This window comes from Hemitrygon akajei, chromosome 13 (genome assembly GCF_048418815.1).
Source record: "Hemitrygon akajei chromosome 13, sHemAka1.3, whole genome shotgun sequence".
In the NCBI taxonomy this organism is placed as follows: domain Eukaryota; kingdom Metazoa; phylum Chordata; class Chondrichthyes; order Myliobatiformes; family Dasyatidae; genus Hemitrygon; species Hemitrygon akajei.
Window position 1 is genome coordinate 58,393,110 of NC_133136.1, and position 23,932 is coordinate 58,417,041.

Genomic DNA, 23,932 nt, shown 5'->3' on the forward strand with positions numbered 1-23,932 from the left:
CTGAGAAGATGGCATGGCCTGCAAGTGTGGAGTTCTTTGATAGATGTTGCCTTTTTGAGATAGCATCTGTTGTTGATACTATCAATTGTGGGGAGTAAAGTGCAATGTATTGGACTGAGTTCCCTGCAGCTTCGCTATGTGCAGTCAAATTGCCGTACCAGAGCATAGGTACTAGATAGGTACTTTCACCAGTGCATGTGTAGAAGTTTGTTAGTGTTCAATGACAACCTGAGGTAAGGCAAACCTCCTTCACCTCCTAAGTATGTAAAGATGCAGGTGTGCCTTTTTTGTGATTACATCTACGTGCTGGGCCCAGGACAGTCTTCAGATAATGCCCAGGAATTTAAAGCTGCTGGCTCTCTGAACCACCAATTTCCCCATTGTAGACTGGTGCTTGTTCACCCTCGTAGGCTTACGATGTAGTTGGTGGAGGAGATATGCTGTTGCTTGTCCTGTTCTCACAAATAAGGTACTCACTTTACCTCACTCTGACATGTTATGAAAAAAAAACTAAAAGGTTAACTGCGAGGAGAAGCCTAATTGATGGTGTGGAATGTCCTGCCACAATACTATATATCCCATTATAATTTAAGAATTATCTGTGTATTTCCATGCTGATCAAAAGGCTAATCTAAATCGTATACTGCTTCTATTTAATGATGCAGAGGTCCTTAGTCTTGTCATCTAAACTATCTGATTACATACTGGTTGGCATGTAATTTTAAGGACTCATATGTGCCTGCTAAATGGCAGTAAATTTAATTCCTGGGCACAATCCTTTCAGCAAGATTTCAGCCTTTTAAACAGTTCATATAATGCAGTATTTACCAGCTTTTTTTTGAGCCCAACACCCCCCAAATCACTTTCATACTTGCCAATGCTCTCCCATAGCACCCTCATACTTGCCAGCACCCCTCTGAGGCACAGTATATTTTATTTAGTGTAAAAACATGTTCTTCCATACGCTAATATGAGAAAAATGATTCTGCATTATCTTTTTATTTATCTTTAAACCTAGCTTACACAGTTCCTGTGGACTGTACAACAGCTTTGATATCAATGTGATCCTTGAGCTTGATGGTTTTGAGCAAGAGTTGAAATATCTGGACAAGTTGTGATAGTAAAAGCCTCAAGTCCCCATGCGTAAACAATGTCCAAGCGGTTTCTATTTTTTGTGAGTGTATGGTTCACTGCACTGAAGCCTCTTTCAACAAGGTAGGAGAATGGAAATGCAATGAGGAGCAGTTTGGCTCTCCTCCAAAGACCGGGAAACTTTGTATGACAGTGCAGCCACATACTATAAAAGCCAACATTTTTGAAAACATTTTTGCTTCTTCATCATTCTGATTTCGATAATTTCTTTTTGCAAGCTCTCTTCCTGTTCTTCCATCTTGCAAAGAATGGGTTAATTACCCAGTCCGGAATTTCCAGATTGATTTCCAAATCCTTGAATCAATTCTGAAAATCCTCCATCAGTAAATGCAAGTGTAAACAGTACTTTCGCAAATCACTGTCTGTGAAAGAGATTGCCATATTTTCCATGCAGAGAAACTGTGAGAACCACCTTCTCCCAGTGTTTTGCTTATGTATTTACAGATTTCCGATAGAATTGGACACTACACTTTTTGCCTGGATTAAATTGAAATTATCACCCTGCAGTTTCATATTTAGAATGTTCATTTTGTCATACAGATTGGCTGGGTATACCACATCTCCATGTAGAAGTTCAGTCTTGTTTCCCAAGCTCTCGTCAACTTTGAGCAAAAATTCAACCACAGTGTCAAAAAGATCAAAGAAACATTTGACAGCCAAAGCACTTCAGTGTGAAGAAGCAAGTGCTCAAACATTTTCATCGTTATCTTGGCACAACTGGAGAGATAGCAGATATTACGAGAGTCATGTTTGAAAAAAGTTGCTGGCTGAGGTTTTTTGACTAGGAGATGTTGACAATGAATTACACAATGGATTGCAAACAAACTTGGAATTTCTTTTTTCATAAATACAACTAAATCAGCATGGTGACCTGTCATATATGATGCTCCATCTGTTGCACAAGAACTAATGTTCCTAATCAGAATATTTTTATCATCAACATACATTTTGAGCTTGTCATAGATTGATTTTTTTGTTGATATTTGATTTTAAACTTTTTACAAAAGAGAATCTCTTCATAAACTTTTCATTTTTGATGAACTGTACATATGTCACGAGCAATGCCCCATTGCCTTGCACAATTGACTCATCTAGTTGTGTCCCAAATTCTGTTTTTTGTAGCTTTCTGCAATGTCTTCACTCATTTTGTCAATACAATGAGCTACAGAGTTACTGCTCAGTGGAATTGATTTCAAAATACCGATATCCATTTTGAGAACAGCGGTGACCACTTCTGATACAGCAGGCATTATTAATCTTTCACCAATTGTATGAAATTTTCCAGCTTTGCTGTCATTTTGGAAAAGCTATAAGAAGCAATTAGACCACTATCAAGGTCATTTTTAGCAAATGACTCAAGTGTGCAATGCTTTTCAAATGCTTCTTTCATCTTCTGGAACTGAGTAATACAATAAGTAGCTATTTTAGGGTGACTTTTATGGATGTGTTCCTGCAATCTTGATGGTTATGTGGCTTCATTAGACAGTACAGTATTACAAATAAGACACATGGGGCATCACTGATCTGACGTGAATGGAATAAAACCAAACTCCAGGTATGTAACATTGTATTGACGCACTTTCTGTAGTTTCTGTTTCTCAGCAGGATTAGAATTCAAGGATTCCCCACCTACAGACTATATATTTATCCATCATTAACAGGGCTAAATTAAAATTAAAAGTGTACACAAACTGGGAATGCCTATTGGATGTTGATGACAGCATTGAGTTGACATGGTAGTGGCATGATGAGGAGCGGTGAGGCAAAGCTTCAGATGATCACACCAGGGAAAATTACATTGATAAGGATTCACATTGAGATCTGAATGCTAGTTGGGATAGAGCTGGTGTTCGGCAAGCTATATTATTCCATTTAGTGCAATTGCATGGGAGGGGTGGCACATCTAGATGGGGGGCTTGTCACACTCCCTGGAGTGGCTCATCATCTATTGGTCCCCACCAACGCCCAGCTCTCACCTGTGGCTCCTCGTAGCTGTTTGCATGCGACAGCGGCCACACCCCGGGCAACGGCTTCAACAGGCCGGCTAAACCAGATGAGGGTAGCCAACGGGTCAGAAACCCTTGGTGAGATGGGAATTGGCTCATCCCAGCATGCGAAGACTGCTTCGGTGGATCAGGTGGAGGAAACCCCGAGGGTTCAATGGCTGAGAACTCATTGCAGCAGCGCATCGTGGAGTGCGCAGGCCGCGGCAGAGCACTTAAGAAGACACGGCCATCCACTGCAGCCAAGGAAGTTGCCAGACGTAACGATTCTTCGTGCCACTGGATCCTGACTTCTGAGGCCGAGAGAGTGGGATCGTCTCTGTGCAAGGCTTTTCCACTTTAATATCTTTCACGCACTGGTTACGTTGTGCAAAGGTCGGCTGGTGGCGTAATGAGATCAGCACGGGGCTCGAGAACGGAGGTTCGTGAGTTCAATCCAGTGACAGGCCACCCCCAAGCGCACTCTCCATCCGCGCCGGGTTGATGTCGAGCTTGCAACTCCGCATCGTAAAAAAAAACACTGCCACCCTGCACAATGTAGTCTTCCTTGGACCACGAGAGACAACCATACATATATTTAGTGCAATTGACCAATCTTATAATCCCCAACAACGGTTCTTAACCACACTTATGAGGTCGAGGTCACTTTAAACACCTCGAGGAATCCTCAGTGTTGGCAGGTTCACTGACTGGCTCAGTGGTGATATCACGTGTCAGAATGTGATAGGAAAGAGTTCAGAGCATGTGCAGAAATGACAGAATGATTGAGAAGTTTGTATGGTTAAAAACGTGGTTGCTGTTAGATAGAAGTTCTAGTTATGTTCTTCCAGAATACGTTTCTTTAGGGGTAACCCACGGTATGTATAAAGAACACAACATTGTGTCAGAAGTCGGTCTGGAAGAATAATACATTCGCTAAACATGGGAAAAGCGAAGATAATCGATAAAAAAGAGCGCAAACTTTTTTAGTGTTTGCTAACAGCTTTACAAATGGAAGGGCTGCAACCTCCGAAAACACTTCAGCTGACTGGGAACGTAGCTGAAAAATTGAGAAGATTTAAACAGCGATTTAAAATTTATTTATCAGTGATCGGGCAGATAAAAGATTGGAGAAAACGAAGGCAGTGATCCTACTCCACATAATAGGGGACGACACAATTGAAGTATATAACCATCTTACTTTTGAGAATGGAGATAATTTGAATCTAAGGTGATAATGGACAAATTTGATGCATTTTATATACTGATGTGCAATGTGATGTATGAATGATAGAAATTCTTTACCTGTTGGCAGAGAGCTGGTCAAATGATTGATCAATTTGTTACGGAATTGAGAAACCGCAGTAAAACATGTGAGTTTGCAGAGCTGACGGACTCTCTCATTAAAGACAGAATTGTTTGAGAGAAAGACTCTTGAGAGAATCAGACGTAGATTTGGAAAAAGCTTTGATTCTCTGCAAAGCTTCAGAACCTGTAACATCACAGGCTAAAGAGCTTTTTATTGAGAGCTGCAGCGTACACGCTGTGAATAACTGCGAACATATTAGAAAAAATAATGAAGCGACAACGAAACCGACAGAGAGCAAGACGTCATCTGAAAGAAAAAAACTTTGTGATCGCTGTGGGTGGCAACACAAACCTTAAAAATTGTCCAGCGTATGGAAAAATGTGCAATCACTACGGTAAGAGTAATCATTTTTCATGCTGTTGCAGAAGTAGAAAGGGAATAAAACATGTAAATGCAGTGCTTGAAAATGAACGTGAGGAGTTTTATATATATGTGCTTTGTGAAAATAAACAAAGTAAGAATGACTGGACTATTGCAAATGAACCAAAACATTATTCTGTTTAAATTGGATACTGGAGCACAAGTAAATGTTCTTGCAGAATCTGAGTTTAATGCATTAAAGCCAAGACCAAAGTTACATCAGACAAATATAAAAGTGACCGGGTATTCAGGTGCAGCCATTCCAGTTAAAGAAACGTGTGGCAAAAGTATCACACAAAAATATTGAGCACACACTTTCATTTGTGGTGGTGCCAAAGAATGTACAGTCAATACTGGGTTTGTCTGCCTGTGAGAGACTGAATTTGGTGAAAAGTGTATTAGTCCTGGACAGTGACACAGTCAGAATACAGTGATTTGATGAAAGTGTATGAAGACTTGTTCAAGGTCTTAGTTGTCTTCCAGAAGAGCACACGATTAAAACTGGCAACACAGTACCATCCATGTAGAAAAGTGCCTTTTGCATTGTATCATCAACTGAAAACAGAGCTAGACAGAATGAAACAGTTAGGAGTCCAAAAAAAAATTGATGAACCGACTGAATGGGTCAAATGTTGATTTTTAAAAAAATGGAAAACTGAGGATTTGCTTAGATCCAAGACTTGAATCAAGCCATTAAAAGACAGCATTTCAAATTGCCTGCTGGTGAAGAAATCATGTCACAGTTTGCTAATGCAAAGTACTTTAGTAAAATAGATGCATCTTCTGGATTCTGGCAGCTTAAACTAGATGAACTGAGTTCAAAGTTGTGTACCTTTAACACTCCTTTTGCCAGATACCATTTCTTTAGGCTTCCGTTTGGAATTGCATCAGCGCCTGAAATGTACCATAAAACCACTCATATGCTATATGAGCACATTGAGGGTGTAGATACATCCATGGATGATATTATTGTTTGGGGATCAACTAATCAAGAGCACGATGCTAAACTCAGACAAGTCTTAGAGTCAACACGCAAGGCAAACCTGAAGTTGAATAAAGAAAAATGTCAGCTAGGAGTGACTGAACTTACCTTTGTGGGTGATATCATCAGCAATGAGGGTGTGCATCCTGATCCACTGAAGGTTTCTGATATTGAGAACATGCCAAGACCGCAATGTAAAAAGGATGTTCAAAGGTTTATGTGAATGGTCAACTACATGGGAAAATTCATACCCAATCTTTCAGAACAGCTTGCTCCATTGAGGCAGCTAACAGAAAGAAAAATGAATGGAGCTGGAACCATGAACAGGAGAAGGCATGGAAAAATCTCAAGAAATTGCTCACCAAACAACCTGTGTTGAAATTCTATGATGCTGAGAGACCCATCAAAATCTCATGTGATGCATCTCAGGCAGGCTTAGGGGCAGTATTACTCCAGAAACGTGATCAGGACTGGCTACCAGTGGCATATGCATCTCGTTCATTATCTGATCCAGAAACAAGGTATGCCCAAATTGAAAAAAGAATTGCTCAGTATCTGGTTTGCTTGCGAGAGATTTCATCAGTTTGTGTCAGAGCAATCTATTGATGTTGAAACATATCATAAGCCTCTGATTATATTATTTAACAAACCTTTAAGCGACTGTCCTTTGCGAATTCAGCGAATGATGATCAAATTGCAAAGATATGTATTGAATGTGTCATGCACACCTGGAAAATTCATGTACACAGCTGACACACTTTCCAGAGCTGTGGATCCAACAACAAAAGACAGTCACAGGGACACTGTTGATGTTCAGGTATTTATTGATATGATCATAGAGACTGTACCTGTTGCTGTTTAAAAGTTGGAACTGCTGCGTCTTGAGACAGAGAAGGACAAAATTCTCAGTCAGGTAATACAAGTGGTGATGGATGGATGGCCAGATAATAGGCATGACTGTACCTCAGAAGTACAAGAATATTGGAACCACAGATCAGAACTTTCTGTTGTGGATGGCATATTGTACAAAAGTAGCAGAATTCTGGTTCCTAAAAGTCTCTGAAAAGAAATGCTTGGGAAAATTCATGAAGGCCACCTAGGTATTGAAAAGTGTAAGAGTAGGGCACAGGAATGATGTTTTGGCGCAGGATGAATCAAGAAATTGCTGAATTGGTATCTTCTTGTCAAATATGCCTTAAATACCAACCTAGCAAACCTAAGGAGCAACTGCATCCACATCATAGTCCGCAGAGACCTATCAGAAGGTAGGCATTGATCTTTTTATCATTGACAACAAAGATTATCTATTAATAACAGATTACTACTCCTTGTATCCTGAAGTGTGTGGTCTGAGCAGAACAACAGCAGAGAATGTAATTACATGCATGAAATCAGTTTTTTCCAGACATGGTGTACCTGATGAAGTTTACACAGACAATGGTCCACAATTCAATGGTGAATGCATGAGACATTTTGCTCAGGAATGGGGCTTTGTTCAAACAACATCTAGTCCATTTTTCCCTTAGTCCAATGGATTAGTTGAGAATTCGGTAGGAATTATCAAGAAACTGATGCACAAAGCAAAAGATAATGGAGGTGATTTTTATAAAGCTTTGTTAGCCTATCACAGTACTCCACTTGAATGTGGATTTCAATGGCTCAGCTCTTGATGGGACGCCGTTTGAGATCCAATCTGCCAATAGATGAGAGCCTTCTGAGAACAGAGGGAGGTGAACAAGTGAGAAGTTGGAAAGATGAACACAAAGCAAAGCAGAAAATATACCTTGACAGATGTTCTCGTCCATTACCTGAACTGCACCAAGGAGATGAAGTAAGGATACAAGACAAAATGAACACGTGGACACAGAAAGCTACAGTACTTGAAGTACAACCCAGATCATACAGGGTCAAAACAGAAGAAGGAGCAGTGTTAAGAAGAAATTGCAAAGACCTCAAGAAAGAGCCAACTTCAGAGTTTCCGTTAACTGGTGCAGACCAGACAAAACATGAATATAACAACGAAACACAAGAACTGTGTGAACCACTTAGAAGGTCTACTCGTGTTCGTAAACCCCCAGAGAGACTGATAGAGACATGTTAAATTATGCATTTGTTTTGATTAATGTTGCTAATTGTTTTCTTTTTAAGGAAAGGAAGATGTGGTGATATCACATGTCAGAACGTGATTGAACAGAGTTTGGAGCATGCGCAGAAATGACAGAATGATCAAGAAGTTTGTATGGTTAAAAACGTGGTTGCTGTTTGCTGTTAGATAGAAGTTCTAGTTATGTTCTTCCAGAATATGCTTCTTTATGAGTAACCCACGGTATGTAGAAAGAACACAACAGGCTCTATTTAACCATTTGGTTCTGGCAAGTGCTGTATCGTTGTGTGACTTGTTTTTCGTAGATCCGTGGAGAAAGTTGAGAGGGCGTACTTGACTTACCAACTGTTAAAATTGCATGAACTCATTCTGTACTGTGAATCAAGGGGAACTGTTGGGCACCCTGGCTGTTAATTTATGCCTCACCAAAAATGTCTATTTGGTTGGTAAGGTCAGATGAGATTTCCAAGTTGTGATGACGAGTGCTGACTGCCTGCAAAACTATGGTTCTTCCTGAGTTCCAGTGCCTCATTATCTTTTTTTGGAGTGCCTGCTGTACTAATGGTCGATCAGCTCTTGTCCCTCAAGTTAGGGTGTTGCTTACACCCGCACCCCCCCAAGAATCTTGAATGCCCCAGATGACTTCTATTTTCCGTAACGCCCCCTTAGGACACGTAACCATCTCTGTTGGGAATCACTGATATAATGGATGCAATATTCACTTTTAGGAAATAACCTGTTGTAGAAGAACATTTCCCTATGCAGAACCAGTACTTTCTGTTCCACTAAATTTAACAAGACAGAAAGGGACAAATTCTATTGGAGTCCATATTTGAAAATTACTCAAAAGAATTTACTCAGAATAGGGTGCTAACCTGTAACTTTATTGTTTTCGCCAGGTGTAATCGGTAATAGACCTTCATTGGATGAAGACAGCAAGGACTCATTTCGGCATGTGGCGAGCACACGATCACTTGATCAGACAACAGACGAAACTTATACCCTTGAGCCAACTATCAATGACCCAGTTCGCAACATGTCTTTCCATATCCTCAAAATTGCCCGCTTTTTGACAAATGTTAACACAACATATGATGATGAATATTTTGATACCATCTATGGTAAGAGCTTGTTTAGGTTGTATTTAAAGAGATGTTTTTAGTTTATTTTCATGTAGCTAGGGGCAAACTTGTAACTCCTTTATATTACTTAAACTTGCTCTTTGGTTTTCTAAGGTTCTGGTATATTTTGCATATAAAGTTGCATATTTTGTGATATGACAGCATGTAAATAAGTTCTTTTTCATAATCTGGAATGCTTCAGTGAGCATAAAGCAAAAAGCAATAAATGCTGAAAATCTGAAAAAGAAATTGAAAATGCTGGAGATACTCAGCAGATAAGGATTCTTCTATGAAGAGAGCAATATAGTTTGTGTTTCATAACAATAACATTTTCATCAGAAGAAAAAAATGAGAGAAGATTAAAAACAAATGTGTATCAGAGAACCAGAAGTGGAGGTAAAGCTATAATTGGTAGGAGATGTAAGGAATATGAAAGTTCCTTCTATTCATATGCCATACACCATCGGCTTTTCATTGGCTTTTCTTAACCCATTTATTTGCATGAGGAATCATTCATATCCAATTTCAGAAATAGAAATTGCAAATATGTTTACAGGACATAGAACATGGAAGATTACAGCACAGGAACAGGCCACTTGGCCCACAATGTTGTGCTGAATCAGCTAAAAATCAAATTAAAATCACCCAAACACTAATCCCTCCTACCTACAAAATGTCCATATCCTTCCATCTTCCTTATATCCATGTGCTTATCCTTAACAGCCTCTCTTAACACCTTATCCTTAACATCTCTTAACAGCCTCTAATACATTTGCCTCAGCAACCATACCAGGCGGCACATTCCAAGCGTCCATGACACTCTGGGTTAAAAATCTGACACTGTGGGTTAAAAATCTATCCCTCACATCTCCCTTGAACCTATCCCGTCTCACTTCTGTGCATGCCCTCTGGTATTAGACATTTCAACCCTGGGTTACAGATACTCTCTTCCCATTCTATCTAATCTTCATAAACCTCTATCAGATCTCCCCTCTAGGAATATTGCCTTGAAGACTATATTGTTGCCTTCAGATCATTACAAAGGAATTTAGCTAGGATGAATCTAGGTCACTAAATAATGTGCTGCACAGAGACACTCTGGTATCCTACATCTTTATAATCATCCTTGATTACACTCTACGTCAAGTTACCAAAGATCATGACAAGCTTGGTTTTACCATAAAACCAGGACGAACCAAAAAGGTCAGACCAGTTACGCTCACAGATCCTAATTTTGCAGATGAGATAGTCCTGCTCTCTGACCAGATGGAGGAAGCACAGCAGCTACTAACAAAAGTGGAAATTGAGTGCAATAAAGTTGGACTTCACCTAAACACTAAAAAGACAGAGTACATGGCGTTTAACTGCGACAAATGTACTCTCAAAACCGTAAAGAATGATACCATTAAGAAAGTCTTAGACTTCAAGTACCTCAGGTCAAGAATGATGAGTTCGGAGAAGGATGTAAAGATACGGAAGGCTCTGGCGTGGAGGGCTGTGAACGACATGAAGGAAATCTGGAGGTCGAACCTGACCAGAGGGCTCAAAAAGAGGATTTTCATAGCGGTCATAGACATAAAGATGCGAGACGTGGACACTCACCAAGACCATGAGAAAGTCACTAGATGGTTGCTATACACGAATGCTCCGGATGGCTCTTGACGTGAGTTGGCAACAGCACATGACGAACATCGAGCTCTATGACAACCTACCGATGCTCACCACTAAAATCGAGGTGAGAAGACTACAACTAGCGGGGCAATGTCTACGCCACCCTGAGCTACCTGCCAGCCTAGTCATCACATGGGAGCTCAAGCTTGGGAGGATGAACCATGGGCACCCTCCCAGGACTATGGTTACCACGCTCCTAAAAGTTAGTGGCGAGGCTAATGTAGATGAACTGAACACACTGATGAGGGGGAGGGAGGAGTGGAGAGTCCGTCATCGTGCCTGACGCTGGCCCCCTAGGCCTCAGTCGACGTAGTAGCGGAGAATCTGAAATGATTTGGACTGGGCCAATAATGCCATCTGCTGAAACTGCCACTTTCATTCACTATCCCTACTCTCAATCCCCTGACTTAAATTTCCTTAGATCTAGAAGGATGGCTACCACAAGCCCTGACCTGCGCAAGCTCTGTGGTGGAGACTGTGGTCAGATAATTAAAAAAATAATTAACAAATTAATTTTAATTAATCTAAACATTTCTTAATTAGATTTTTTAATAAGTACTTGAAAAGTTGTGGCTACTTGATCAAATCCTGGGAAATTGCATGTTTAGATTGGTAATTGATGGCTGGCACTGTTAATGGTATGCCAAAGGGTCTGTTTCCATTGTATATGACTTGTCCATGACTCTATTATGACAATTGTCTAATTACTATGAGATGTCCACCCCAGAAAGAATTGGCCCCTTTTTGCATGGCGGAGATATGATTTAAATCTTTAAAGTGCTGTTTGGGATAGAATGGAAAAAAGGCTATAGCTGCTGAGGGGAGGGGAGGTGGTGTCAGTTGTAGCCCATTGCAACACATTCATCTGTTGGCTAGAAATTTGTACTCAGATTCTGCTCTGGAGATTTGAGCATACAAATCCAGGCTGTGAAGCTAGTAAGTGATGGATGATGCACTGCCAGAGGTTTTCATCATTTGGACTCATTCCAAGGTGATGGTGAAGGCACTTACAGCAGTATTTGAAGGAATATATCTTTCTGTACCTAACCCTCAGTAAAGTGTAATTATAAAATTCAAAATAATTCCTTGGTTAAAATTAATTAGTCCATTTAATTACCGGTAGTAGATTATTTGTAATAAATTGGTTTTGGTTTCTTTTTGCAAGGATTTGTAGTAGATCTTTACCTTGGGTGGCAAGTGAGAAGAATTTGTGTTAGGGAACCTCAAGAAAGGAATAGTTGAAATATCATTTGTTGCACACTTCTTAATACCTTCCAACTTGCAATAACCAGCAGAAATAATAATGTCTACACTACTTAATGAAAGTCAAGAGAGTATTGCTTTGTCCTTGCTTAGATCTTCTCAGAAGATGACTGTTTAAGATTATTGTAGACAAGTATAATTTATAAGGATATTCAGTGGGTACACAATTTTAAAAAAATCATTATATAGGATCTTATCTGACATATCTCACAATTGGATTGTGTCCTGTAGTGTTAGCTAAACCAGGCATTAAAGGAATCTGGAACTCAGTGGGTCAAGAAACATTTGTGGAGGCAAAGGGGTAGTCGATGTTTCAAAATGAGGCCATGCATCTGGACTGAGAGTGTAGAGGAGAGGTGGCCAAGTGAGAGGCAGCTAAGTGAGGAGGGGGATGGAACTAGTTAGTGAAGTGGATAAACAGCCCCCATCTTACATTTCCCTCTCACCTTTTTACACTGGTTATCTCCCCTCTACCCTCTTAGTCCTAATGCAGGGTGCTGTGTACTTAATATTTCAGTAATGTTGAGTAATATTGTGCATGTGTGTATATATATTCATTAAGCTTTCTTGTTAGTTTCAATAATTAATCACAGGTTATATGTAAAATACTTAAATTGCATATGTCATCACACTACCACTTGATACGTGCGCATCTCGCTGAAAGTAAACTTGAACTGCACCTGCATTTCTTGGACTCTCATGTTTCCTTTAATTAGATAAATGCTCTGAAGTTACAAAACATAACATTGGCGATGAAGTTTTTTTTAAATGAACCTGACATGGGTTCATTTAACCCGCTCTGTTAAAGCAGAGCGAAACATTTGAACTAAAAATAACACTGTGATCAACTGAATTTAAAAGAAACAGCTCCGCACATGAAAATACGGTCCAGTTTAAAACAAAAGCTGCCAACACCTGCAGAAGGAAACACAAGATTGTATATTTTGAAAAAGAAAACTCAGAAAAAGCAATAATTCAGGATTCATAAAGAGTGAGTACCAGTGATAATAATCATTTAAAAAAATCAGAAATGGCAGGCTACATCAGAAAGATTGGCAAGTTTGATTATACAACAGGTAATTGGCTTATGTATATGATGCACCATCAATAACTCTCGGAGATGTGAGGCGAGATATAGGCTTTTATTGGCTGGAAGAAAGAACAAGCAGCAATTGACCACAACACTACATCCTGGAGACTGAGGCCGAGGCTGTGTCTCCAATCGCTTTTATACCGGGGTTCGTGGGAGGAGCCACAGGAGCAGTCAGCAAGGGGGGCGTGTCCAGACAGGTATATGTAGTTCACCACAGTATAATGAACTAATGGAACAGTATTTTGAAGAAAATTAAATAACCAATGAGAAGCAAGTGCCAATTTTAAGTTTATTGGGTTAAAAGACATACAGTTTGTTTTGAAGTTTGACTGCTCCATCCAAACCATCAGAAATGAGCTTTGATGCTATTATTAAAAGTAGTGTAGCAGCATTTAGAACCAAAACCATTGTTGATAGCAGAATGCTCTAGGTTTCATAAGCAGAATCAAAAGGAAGGGGAGTCCATTTCAGTATATGTGGCTGAATTGAAATGTTTGTCTGCACATTGTCAGTTGTGTAATGGGCTTAATGATACCCTAACAGAGTGTCTAATTTGTGGAATCTTACACAAGAAAGTATTCAAAAAGAATTGAAATGAAACACAACATACATTCAAATGAACAATTGAATTTGCTGTTTCAATGGAAACTGCAAACAGAGATGCAATTGTGTTTCAGTGAGGGATGAATATTTGGGTTACGTTGTGGCAGTAGCTGACATACACCAAACAAATGCAGATTTAAAGGTGAAACATGTAGGAAATGCAACAAAGTAGGACACATACAAGAGCACATTGGGCAAATAAAAATAAATGGACTGCTCAGGGATGAGAAAAAGCTAAAAGGTCAAATTGCAGTTTCAAAAAGAGCATGAATCTGCATATTATTGATGAAAAACCTAATAATGATGAGAGTGAAACAGGATTGGAAATCCTTGAGATTTACCATTGGGAAACTAACAGGAGACAAGAAATATGGCTTACACCAGAAGTGAATGGCAAATTAATTAAAATGGAATTGGAGAATGGACATTGGGAAACGGATTATACTGTTTATCAATGATTTAGATGATGAAATAGATGGCTTTGTCGCCAAACTTGCAGATGATATGAAGATTTATGGAGGACCCTCCTCTGCATCACTCCCAGCTGAACACTTTGTAAACTCATGACTGTTCCCTGTGTCAATCCATGTTAATGACTATGATTTTTCAGTAGATGAACAGTTCTTGACTGCAGTAACTCTGAGACTAAGAGTTTTAAGACCATAAGACGTAGGAGCAGAATTAGGCCATTTGGCCCATTGAGTCTGCTCCACCATTCAATCATGGCCAATCCTTTCTTCTCCCTCCTCAGCCTCACTCTCTGGCCTTCACCCTGTAACCTTTGATGTTGTGTCGAATCAAGAACGTATCAATCTCTGCCTTAAATACAACCAGTGACCTGACCTCCACAGCTGCTTGTGGTAATAAATTCCACAAATTCACCACCCTCTGCTTGAAGAAATCTCCCTGCATCTGTTTTAAATGGATGCCCCTCTATCCTGAGGCTGTGCCCTCTTGTCTTAGGCACTCCCACCATGGGAAACATCCTTTCCACATCTACTCTGTCCAGGCCTTTCAACATTCAAAAGGTTTCAATGAGATTCCCCATCATCCTTCAAAATTCTAGCAAATACTGCCCCTGAGCTATCAAATGTTCCTCATGTGATAACCCATTCATTCCCAGAATCATCCTTGTGAACAACCTCTGAACCCTCTCCAATGTCAGCACATCTTTTCTTAGATGAGGAGCCCAAAACTGCTCACAATACTCAAAATGAGGCCTCACCAGTATCTTATAAAGTCTCAGCAACACATCCCTGCTCTTGCATTCTAGACCTTTTTAAATGAATGGTAACATGGCATTTGCCTTCCTCACCACCGACTCAACCTGCAAGTTAACTTTTAGGGTGTTCTGCACAAGGACTCTCAAGTCCCTTTGCATTTCAGATTTTTGGACTTCCTCCCCATTTAGAAAACAGTCTGCACATTTATTTCTACTGCCAAAGAGCATGACCATGCACTTTCCAACATTGTATTTCATTTGCCACTCTCTTGCTCATTTTCCTAATCTGTCTAAGTCCTTCTGCAGCCGACCTGTTTCCTCAACACTACCCACTCCTCCATAAATCTTTGTATCATCTACAAACTTGGTAACAAAGCCATCTATTTGGTCATCTAAATCATTGATATACAGCATAAAAAGAAGCGGTCCCAACACCAATCCTTGCGGAACACCACTAGTCATTGGCAGCCAACCAGACAAGGATCCTTTTATTCCCACTCGCTGCCTCCTCCCAATCAATAAATACTCTAATCATACCAGGAACTTTCCTGTAATGCTATGGGCTCTTAACTTGGTAAGCATTCTCATGTGTGGCACCTTGTCAAAGGCCTTCTGAAAGTCCAAATATAAAACATCCACTGCATCCCCTTTATCTATCATATGTGTAATCTCCTCAAAGAGTTACAACAGGTTTGTCAGGCAAGATTTTCCCTTAAGGAAGCCATGTTGACTTTATCCTACCCTGTCCTATGTCCTCAAGTACTTCATAACCTCATCCTTATCAATTTAATCCAACATCTTCCCAACCATTGATGTCAGGCTAACTGGTCTATAATTTCCTTTCTGCTGTCTTCCTCTTTTCTTAAAGAGTGGAGTGACATTTGCAATTTTCCAGTCCTCTGGCATCATGCCAGAGTCCAATGGTTTTTTGAAAAATCATTATTAATGCCTCCACAATCCCTATCACTATCCCTTTCAGCAACCTAGGGTGCAGTTCATGTGGTCCGGGTGACTTATAACCTTGGGTCTTTCAGCTTTTTGAGCATCTTCTCCCTTGTAATAATAACTGCACTCACTTCTCTTCCCTCACACCCTTCAACACCTGGCACACTGCTAGTGTCTTTCACAATGAAGACTGATGCAAAATACTCATTTAGTTCATCTGCCATCTCCTTGGCCCCTCGTATTATTTCTCTGGCCTCATTTTCTAGTGGTCCTATATCCACTCTCATCTTTCAGTTTTTTTACATACTTCTTTCCAATATTTTTATTAGTTTCTACATAGAATACGGAATACAAGAATGTGTAAAAAAAAAACTACCAATTACATTATATCTGTTCATAATAACAATCTCATTACCCGTATTCATATAAGTTAATCAATAGTTATATTGAACTATACTTTATTACAAAAAAAAGAATCTAACCCTTACCAAGACTGAAGCTAGGAGCAAAGAAGGTAAAATACCTTCTCATATAATAAAAATTAATAATAGCCAACATCTGAGTTTAAACAATGAATTGAAGGTTTTGAAAATAATTCAGAAAAGGTCCCCACAATGTTTGAAAGTCTTGATGAGATTCAGAAATTGAACAACAAGTCTTCTCTAAATTTAAACATGACATAACATGACATAACATCACATAACCATTGAGCATGAGTAGGAGGAAAAACATCTTTCCATTTAAACAAATTTTTACATACTTTGTTACTCTCCACTTTGATATTGTTTGTTAGCTTGATTCATATTTCATCCTTTCCCTCCTAATGATTCTTTTAGTTGCTTTTTGTAGGTTTCTAAAAGCTTCCCAATCCCCTATATTCCTGTTAATTTTTGGTTGTTCTATGCCCTTTCTTTTGCTTTTACACTAGCTTTGACTTCCCTTGTCAGCCATGGTTGTACTATTTTGAGTATTTCTTCATTTTTGGAATACATCTATCCTGCACCTTCATTTTCCCCAGAAATTCACACCATCGCTGCTCTGCTATCATCCCTGCCAGCATCTCCTTCCAATTTACTTTAGCCAACTCCTCTTTCATACCACTGTAATTTGCTTTACTCCATTGAAATACTGCTGTGTCAGACTTTACTTTCTCCCTATCAAGTTGAATTCAATCATATTGTGATTACTGTGCCTGTGTTTGTTTACCTTAAGCTCCCTAATCACCTCTGGTTCATTACGTAACACCCAATCTAGTAGAGCTGATCACCTAGTAGGCTCAACAACAAACTGCTCTAAAAACCATCTTGTAGGTATTCATCAAACTCAATCTATTGAGATCCGTTTCCAACCTGATTTTCCCAATTGACCTGCATGTTGAAATCTTTCATGACTATCATAACATTTCCCTTTTGACACACCTTTTCTATTTCCTGTTGTAATCTAAGGTCCACATCCCAGCTACTGTTGGGTGGCCTGTATTGAACTGCCATCAGGGTGCATTTACCCTTGCAGTTTCTTAACTCAACCCACAAGGCTTCAACATCTTCTGATCCTATGTTGCATCTTTTACTGATTTGATGCTATTCTTTACCAACAGAGCCACACCACCCACTCTGCCCACCTTCCTATCCCTCTGATACAACATGGACATTTAGCTCCCGACTATAACCATCCTTCAGCCATGATTCAGTGATGACCACAACATCATACCTGATAATCTGTTAATAGTACAACCTTATCTCTTTTACTCTGTGCTTTGAACATTGTAATTGCTATCCTTTTTGATTAGGCCTCCTTACTGCACTGATACTAACCCTGCTGGCTGCAATTTTGTCCTATCATCTGCCTGCCTTTCCTGACACACTATCTTTGCTTTCTTACTATCTGTCCTTTCCTGAGTCCCTTCACTCTGGTTCTCACCCCCCTCCCCGCCATATCAGTTTAAACCCTCCCCAACAGCTCTAACAAACCTGCCCACGAAAATATTGGTCACCCTCAGATTCCGGTGCAACCCATCACTTTTGAACAGGTCATATCTCCCCCAACTATCTGAAGCCGTGCCCCCTGCACCAGCTCCTCAGCCACACATTAATCTGCCAAATCATTCTGTTTCTACCCTCACTAGCACATGCCATAGGTGACAGGCCAGAAATTACTTCCTAGGAGGTCCTGCTTCTCAGCTTTCTACCTAGCTCTCTAAATTTTCTATTCAGGACCTCTTTGCTTTTCCTTCCTACGTCATTGGTACCAATATGTACTTGGTTCTTACTTTTCGGGTAAAATTTAACTGCCATAACTGCCCTTTCCCTTTTATCCATCAATAAGATTCACACTTACTTTTGCCTCTGGCCTGACCTTAGAGTAACTCAGATTACATATTCACAAAGAAGTATAGAGTCCATTGCATCTATATAGACAACTCTTGCATGTCATTATTTCTGGTTCTGGATCCATATGTTCCTCAACTGGTTTCCACGATCACTATCATTGTATTTCAGGTTCCAGCACCAGTAGCTTCTGAGTACAGTTTGTCAACCCCCCAGCAGCCTCTGTCATTACCCTCTCCCCCCCTGGCACCATCAGCCATTTTACTTTGTTTGCTTCCATCTCTCATCCACCAGCTTCTGTCCTTCAGTTTCATCCCTTCCCCTCCCCTACCTAACTTTATCTGTAGATCATCCTTCACTCTTCCTTTGGTCTGCCCATTACCCACTGTCCGAAACACCACTGTTTTTAAAAATGGAATTCTTTCCCTTCCACCCTTAGTCCTGATGCAGCGTTTTCACTTGCACCAATCATTTTTTCAAAGAGTTATTAAACTAAGCAGTCTACCCTACGTAATCCCACAGAACTATATGAAAATGCAGAGGAATTATCATTCCAACCTAGGCTGTATTTATTCTCCAGTCATTACTACAAGAAGGCAGATGTCCTGATCTACATTGGTGTTTGGAATTTGTAATGCCTAGATTGATTATTGTGTTTCCTTTATTACAGGTACTGAATAAAGCTCCTGTTCCTCAGTCCCCTTCCCTTCTGCTGTAGCTTCTGGCTCCCACCATGCTCTGGGAAAATGCCTAGGCTTTGCAAGAGCAGTATGGCTGGTTAAATCAGAGAGGTGTAATCACTAACAAATTAAAGTGGTACCCTGTTCTTTGTGAGCCATTTGGCCACCTGCCCATTTTGCCCCACTCCAGTGACACCAAATTGCTGATTTGGAGCATTCTTCCTGTAATGGAGTCACTTCCCCATGTTTCATATCCAGCTGATCTCAGATGCAAACGTTCATGGACATTGGATTTCCCCTTGGTGTACTTTGACTTCTAAATTATTTTCAAATTTCCCCATTAAAGTTTTTAATACTTCTGTCCCCATGAGATGTACATTTATTTTCACTAATGTCTTCCCATTACATACTCATGGAACTCTGAGTCTTGTTACTTTATTTACATTTTTAATTTCTCTAGTGATTTTTTAAGTGGCAGCACTCGGGACATGTTTGTTTAAAATATAATTTTTATATTTTAATGATAATAACTTTGAAAGGACACTTTGTGAATCACATGCTCCCCAGTTTTCGTGCTTGCCTTATTTACGTTTTCCTTAATTAACCTTTTTTTAAAATACCTGATATGTGAATTTGTCTTTGCTGTTCACCTTCCAAAATTGAGTCCTTATGCTGAAATGTGAACATTATACCTACTCCTCTTTAACAAATATTATTTTTGTTTGCTTATTTTATAACAGATCAGTGTAACAATGTGAGCCGCAGCCAATGTGAAATGCTGCCCTTTCATCAGACTATTTCATATCTCGACGCCGAAGAGATGGACATTTATTTCTGGATCTTCCAATGGCTCCAAAAATTAAAATGCTATAAACATATCTTGCTGTTTTGGTGCAGCATTGCCTTTCCAGGGTGCATCAATGACACTGAGAGGTACGTGAATAGGAAAGCTTTCTGCTTTTTATTTGTGCAAGGCTCCGTGCAGGGAGGTATGGGCTGGTGAGTAGTACAGATGCTCAACATTGATGGGGGGGGGCTTAGAACTGAACCTTGGATGATATAATGTGTATGGGGGGCCATGTTGGGGACTTTTCTTCTACCGGTTGACAGAAGGCCAAGCTCCTATTTTCTCACTCAGCACTTCCTCTGTGACATGCTGTAAGCTGTTATTTAGACCAAAGGCATAGTGGTAATGTTTTTTTATGTGTACTTTGTTATTCCCTTGGTGTTGATGTTAATTAATTAATTAGAAGTATTTCCTTTAAATCTAAGACCAGCTTGAGCTTGGTAATTTCACTTTCCTGTCTTTTGGTACTTCAATGATCACTTACACTTACATTATTTAATGATTTTCGCTATTGTCTATTTTTTCCAGTGTTACATGGAATTTGTGGCTGATTTTGACTTACTATAACGTGTATATAACTGAGATTAGGTCCTCCTTTTGTGTAATATTATTGACCACCAATTTAGTGAATTTGCCTTCTGGATTATTTAATTTTCTACCCTTGCTCCCAGTGATCTCTACTTTTAGACATTGATCTTTGTCTGCCAATCAAATGATTTTGATTATTTCAGATTGATTATTTTTGAAATCAATTGATCTGAGTACCCAGCTAGCAGTGAACTCATACAGTGAAAAGCCACTGGCAAACCTAATTAGTAGTATCTTCTCCAAATTATTTAGGGATAGTATTTTTTCATGAAATGCGTCTACCAACTTCACTTTTAGTGTTTAAGATATGGAGCTCTATACAACTTTGCTTTAAGTTCAGGCAAATGATTAATCTTGGCTATCTTATTTTCATCAATTTAGTTTATCATTAACATGTCTCAATAGATTAGTGAATTGTATTAATTTAACACCAAGCAAGGATCAAATAAAATACCTGTTAACATAATAAAATTGTTCCCAGGAATCTTTACAAACAAATTATTAATACCACTAAGATAAAAAGTATTAGGATATGAGACCAAAGACCTGGTCAAAGAATTCAGTTTTAAAACAATGGCTGAAAGGAAGAGATTGGGGAAGAGGTGGAACATTTTCAAAGTACATTTATTATCAAAGCATCTACACAGCATTAAACCCTGAAATTTGTCTTCCCCATAGACATGAAACAAAGAAGAACCATGAAACTAAAGAAAAACATGAAACATCAAACCCCCTGCAACACGCACAAAACAAGCACATAAAAGACTACCAAAAAAAGAGTGAAAATGCAGAATATAAAACACAAAATCAAAAGACCAGTACAGCTCAGTGTTCATTAGCTGTAGGCTGCCCCAAGTCAAAAATTGTCTGGAAGTTGTAACAAAAAATAGCAACCTGATCTAGTACTAGAAACTAGAACACAACATAAACCTGAAATCTACAATTTGCACCAATTAAACCTAGCTCTAGCACCAGCCACTGACAGCATCGAGGGAGCGAGAGGGAGATCACTGTGAGAGACCAGCACATGCAGACACATTCTCTGGCAGCAGCCAGCGAGAGGCTGGTAGACAGTGTTTGCCTTTCACAACTGCCTTGGTGACTTAAATACTTCTCAGCACTTTAATCGGCAAGAGGTGGAGTATATCGGGCTTGTACCACCTGGCTTCCTGGCCTACGTGCTGCACACTTTGGTCACAACCTCGTCAAAAACTCAACGACAGTGAAGTGTAAGGTCACCCAGTCGGCCCGAAATCACCCCGCCAGAAAACTAACAGTAGCAGAATCATACCTGAAATAAAAAGATGTGAAAAAGTAAAAGGAATTGTTTCGTGACCCGTCTTGGTGATCTCGCCTTTGGTAGTGTTGTTTACTGACATCATCTTTCAGGTTTCAGACAGAAATTTAGGAGCTTATGTCATTGACAATGGAATGCATTCCCACCATTAGTAACATGATTAGATTCAAGGATATTGAAGGGGACAAAAGTGGAGATTTTGTAACTGAGTTATAGAAGCATGGCACAATGGATACTGGGCATTTGAAATGGAAACAGAATGGTGTAAGTACTTAATAGGTCAAGCAGCATCGTGAAAATATAAAAAGAGCTTAGTTACAGATTGATAACACTATCAGAAAAGTAATTCACCCAATATTGATAGATCTTCTCCACAAAGCTTGCTGTCTGGTGTTACTTATAGCCACGTCTGATGATGCCTCTTTGTTGAGGGTAATTCCATTGGGTTGCTAGTGTTCCAGAGCTTCTGAAGTAATTCCAGATATTGATTTTAGGCAGAAACTTTATGCTGAAACTTCTAAATGGGAGCTCAGGAGTTAAAAATGGTCCAATTTTACATCTGAACCTGCCCCTCCCAGTAGAAGTCCTAGCCCAAATAGCATTTTGAGCAAAGCAAATAATCAACCTATTTAGTTTGCCTATCTTGTGATCCTTTAATAATCTGAAATCCTCTTAAAACCTCAAGACTTCTATCACTTGTGGTTGAAAATCTGTTCCCCATTTTAGTATCATTTTTAACAAAATAAGTAACTAAAATGGAAATTTTGGTTTATTTTTTACTTTTTATAAATATGGCTCCTGTACGCTTTAAGTGTGATACATGATAAAAAGCTTTATTCAAGCTTGAAAAATCTTTATCCACTCTCTTCAAAATGTATAGGGAAGTATAATTTGGAATGTTATTTCCTTGAGTTCTGAGATTGGCTATGTACTTACAGAGTTGAGCTGCATGGAAGCAGATGCCTCAGCTCACTGAACGTAAAACTCCACCTCTTAACATGTTCTCCTTTTATCAAAGGTTTATCTTCATGTAAGGAAAGCAGAACTGCACTCCAATTAGGGATTCATCAGAGCGTAAAGTAATTTTTAAATAACATCTTTGGACTGTTACCTTTCTAAGCCTTGCTACTAGCCTTAGAGTATTTAACAGCCAAGAATATTTTGCTGAAAGTTTGAGTGATCAGTAAAATCTCAGACTCTTTCACAATCCGATACCTTAAATGCATTTCCATCCATTGCATAATTCATATCTACACTAATCCTAAAGTTCAAAATGAAATTTATTATCAGAGTACATACATGTCACTACATAAAGCCCTGAGATTCTTTTTCTGCGGGCATATTTAGCAAATCTATAGAACAGTAACTGTAAACAGGATAAATGGATAGCAAACTGCAAATTCTACAACTTTTTATTGGTTTTTCCTGTATTAATTTGCAATTACCTTTTCTCAGCACCTTGATCTAGATTGCACATGTCAATATTATTCCTTCTCTGCTGAATTTTAGAATATGCAAAAATTAGCACATTTTTCAAACTAAAGTTATTTAAAAAACAATTGAACATATATTTGTGGCACTTCCCCAGAAGTCAGTCAGATTTTCAGCTACACACTCATCTCCAACAATCTGTCTGCCAGTCCTTTCAGACACCCTTGCACCTTTCAAATCGTCTTTTGTGGGAGATAGGTTTCAATACTTCCCTGAGATCCTAAATGGATGATATTAGGCTGAATCCAGTTGAACTCTTCTGACAGCCCATCACCCTGAGTTGCTTCCACTCAATCGAAGCGCCTGGTGAAACACTGTAAGGTCTCAAATGGTGATCTGCTGAAATGCCTTTGATGAAAGGCAGGCCAGCTGGCAGAGTTTGGCTTTCTGTCAAAATCGTCAAGGGTTTGTCACGGTTTCAAAATGTCTCTGATGAAGGTAAACTAAAATAATTTTTTAAAATGAATTAATTTCCTGCTCCAAACTTTTCATTCAGGAATTCACTGGGAATGGGGATTTTTATCCTGTGTCTGGTCCTGGTGACGTGAAATTAGAGACAGATTTTAGCGGGTAATCCAGTACAACCTCAGCATGTCTGGGCTCCACCGCTGGGCTGAGATATCTGTCATAATCTTGCAGTCTGTTAAGCTGAAGCAAACCCCAGCAATCGCATTGGGGGAAAATATAAGCAGTGTATTTAATTTATCTAAATCAATTTTAATGTTTTAATTTTGTATTTGTACTGCTGCTTATTATATTTGTATTTGTATTATATTTTAATAATGTTTTTTATCTTTTTGACATATCTTGAGTTATTTTAAGAGGGTTTGAAATG

General features: G+C 39.2%; 1 protein-coding gene across 3 annotated transcripts in view; it reads left to right on the forward strand.

The window, feature by feature from the left end:
* Positions 1 to 23,932, forward strand: part of corin (corin, serine peptidase) — a 199,345-nt gene that overhangs the window by 18,256 nt on the left and 157,157 nt on the right. For all 3 annotated transcript variants that reach the window (XM_073064708.1, XM_073064709.1, XM_073064710.1), the window contains exons 3-4: positions 8,849 to 9,070; positions 19,615 to 19,807. In XM_073064708.1, coding sequence (XP_072920809.1) covers positions 8,849 to 9,070; positions 19,615 to 19,807 — 415 coding nt within the window. The remainder of the gene's footprint in view (positions 1 to 8,848; positions 9,071 to 19,614; positions 19,808 to 23,932) is intronic.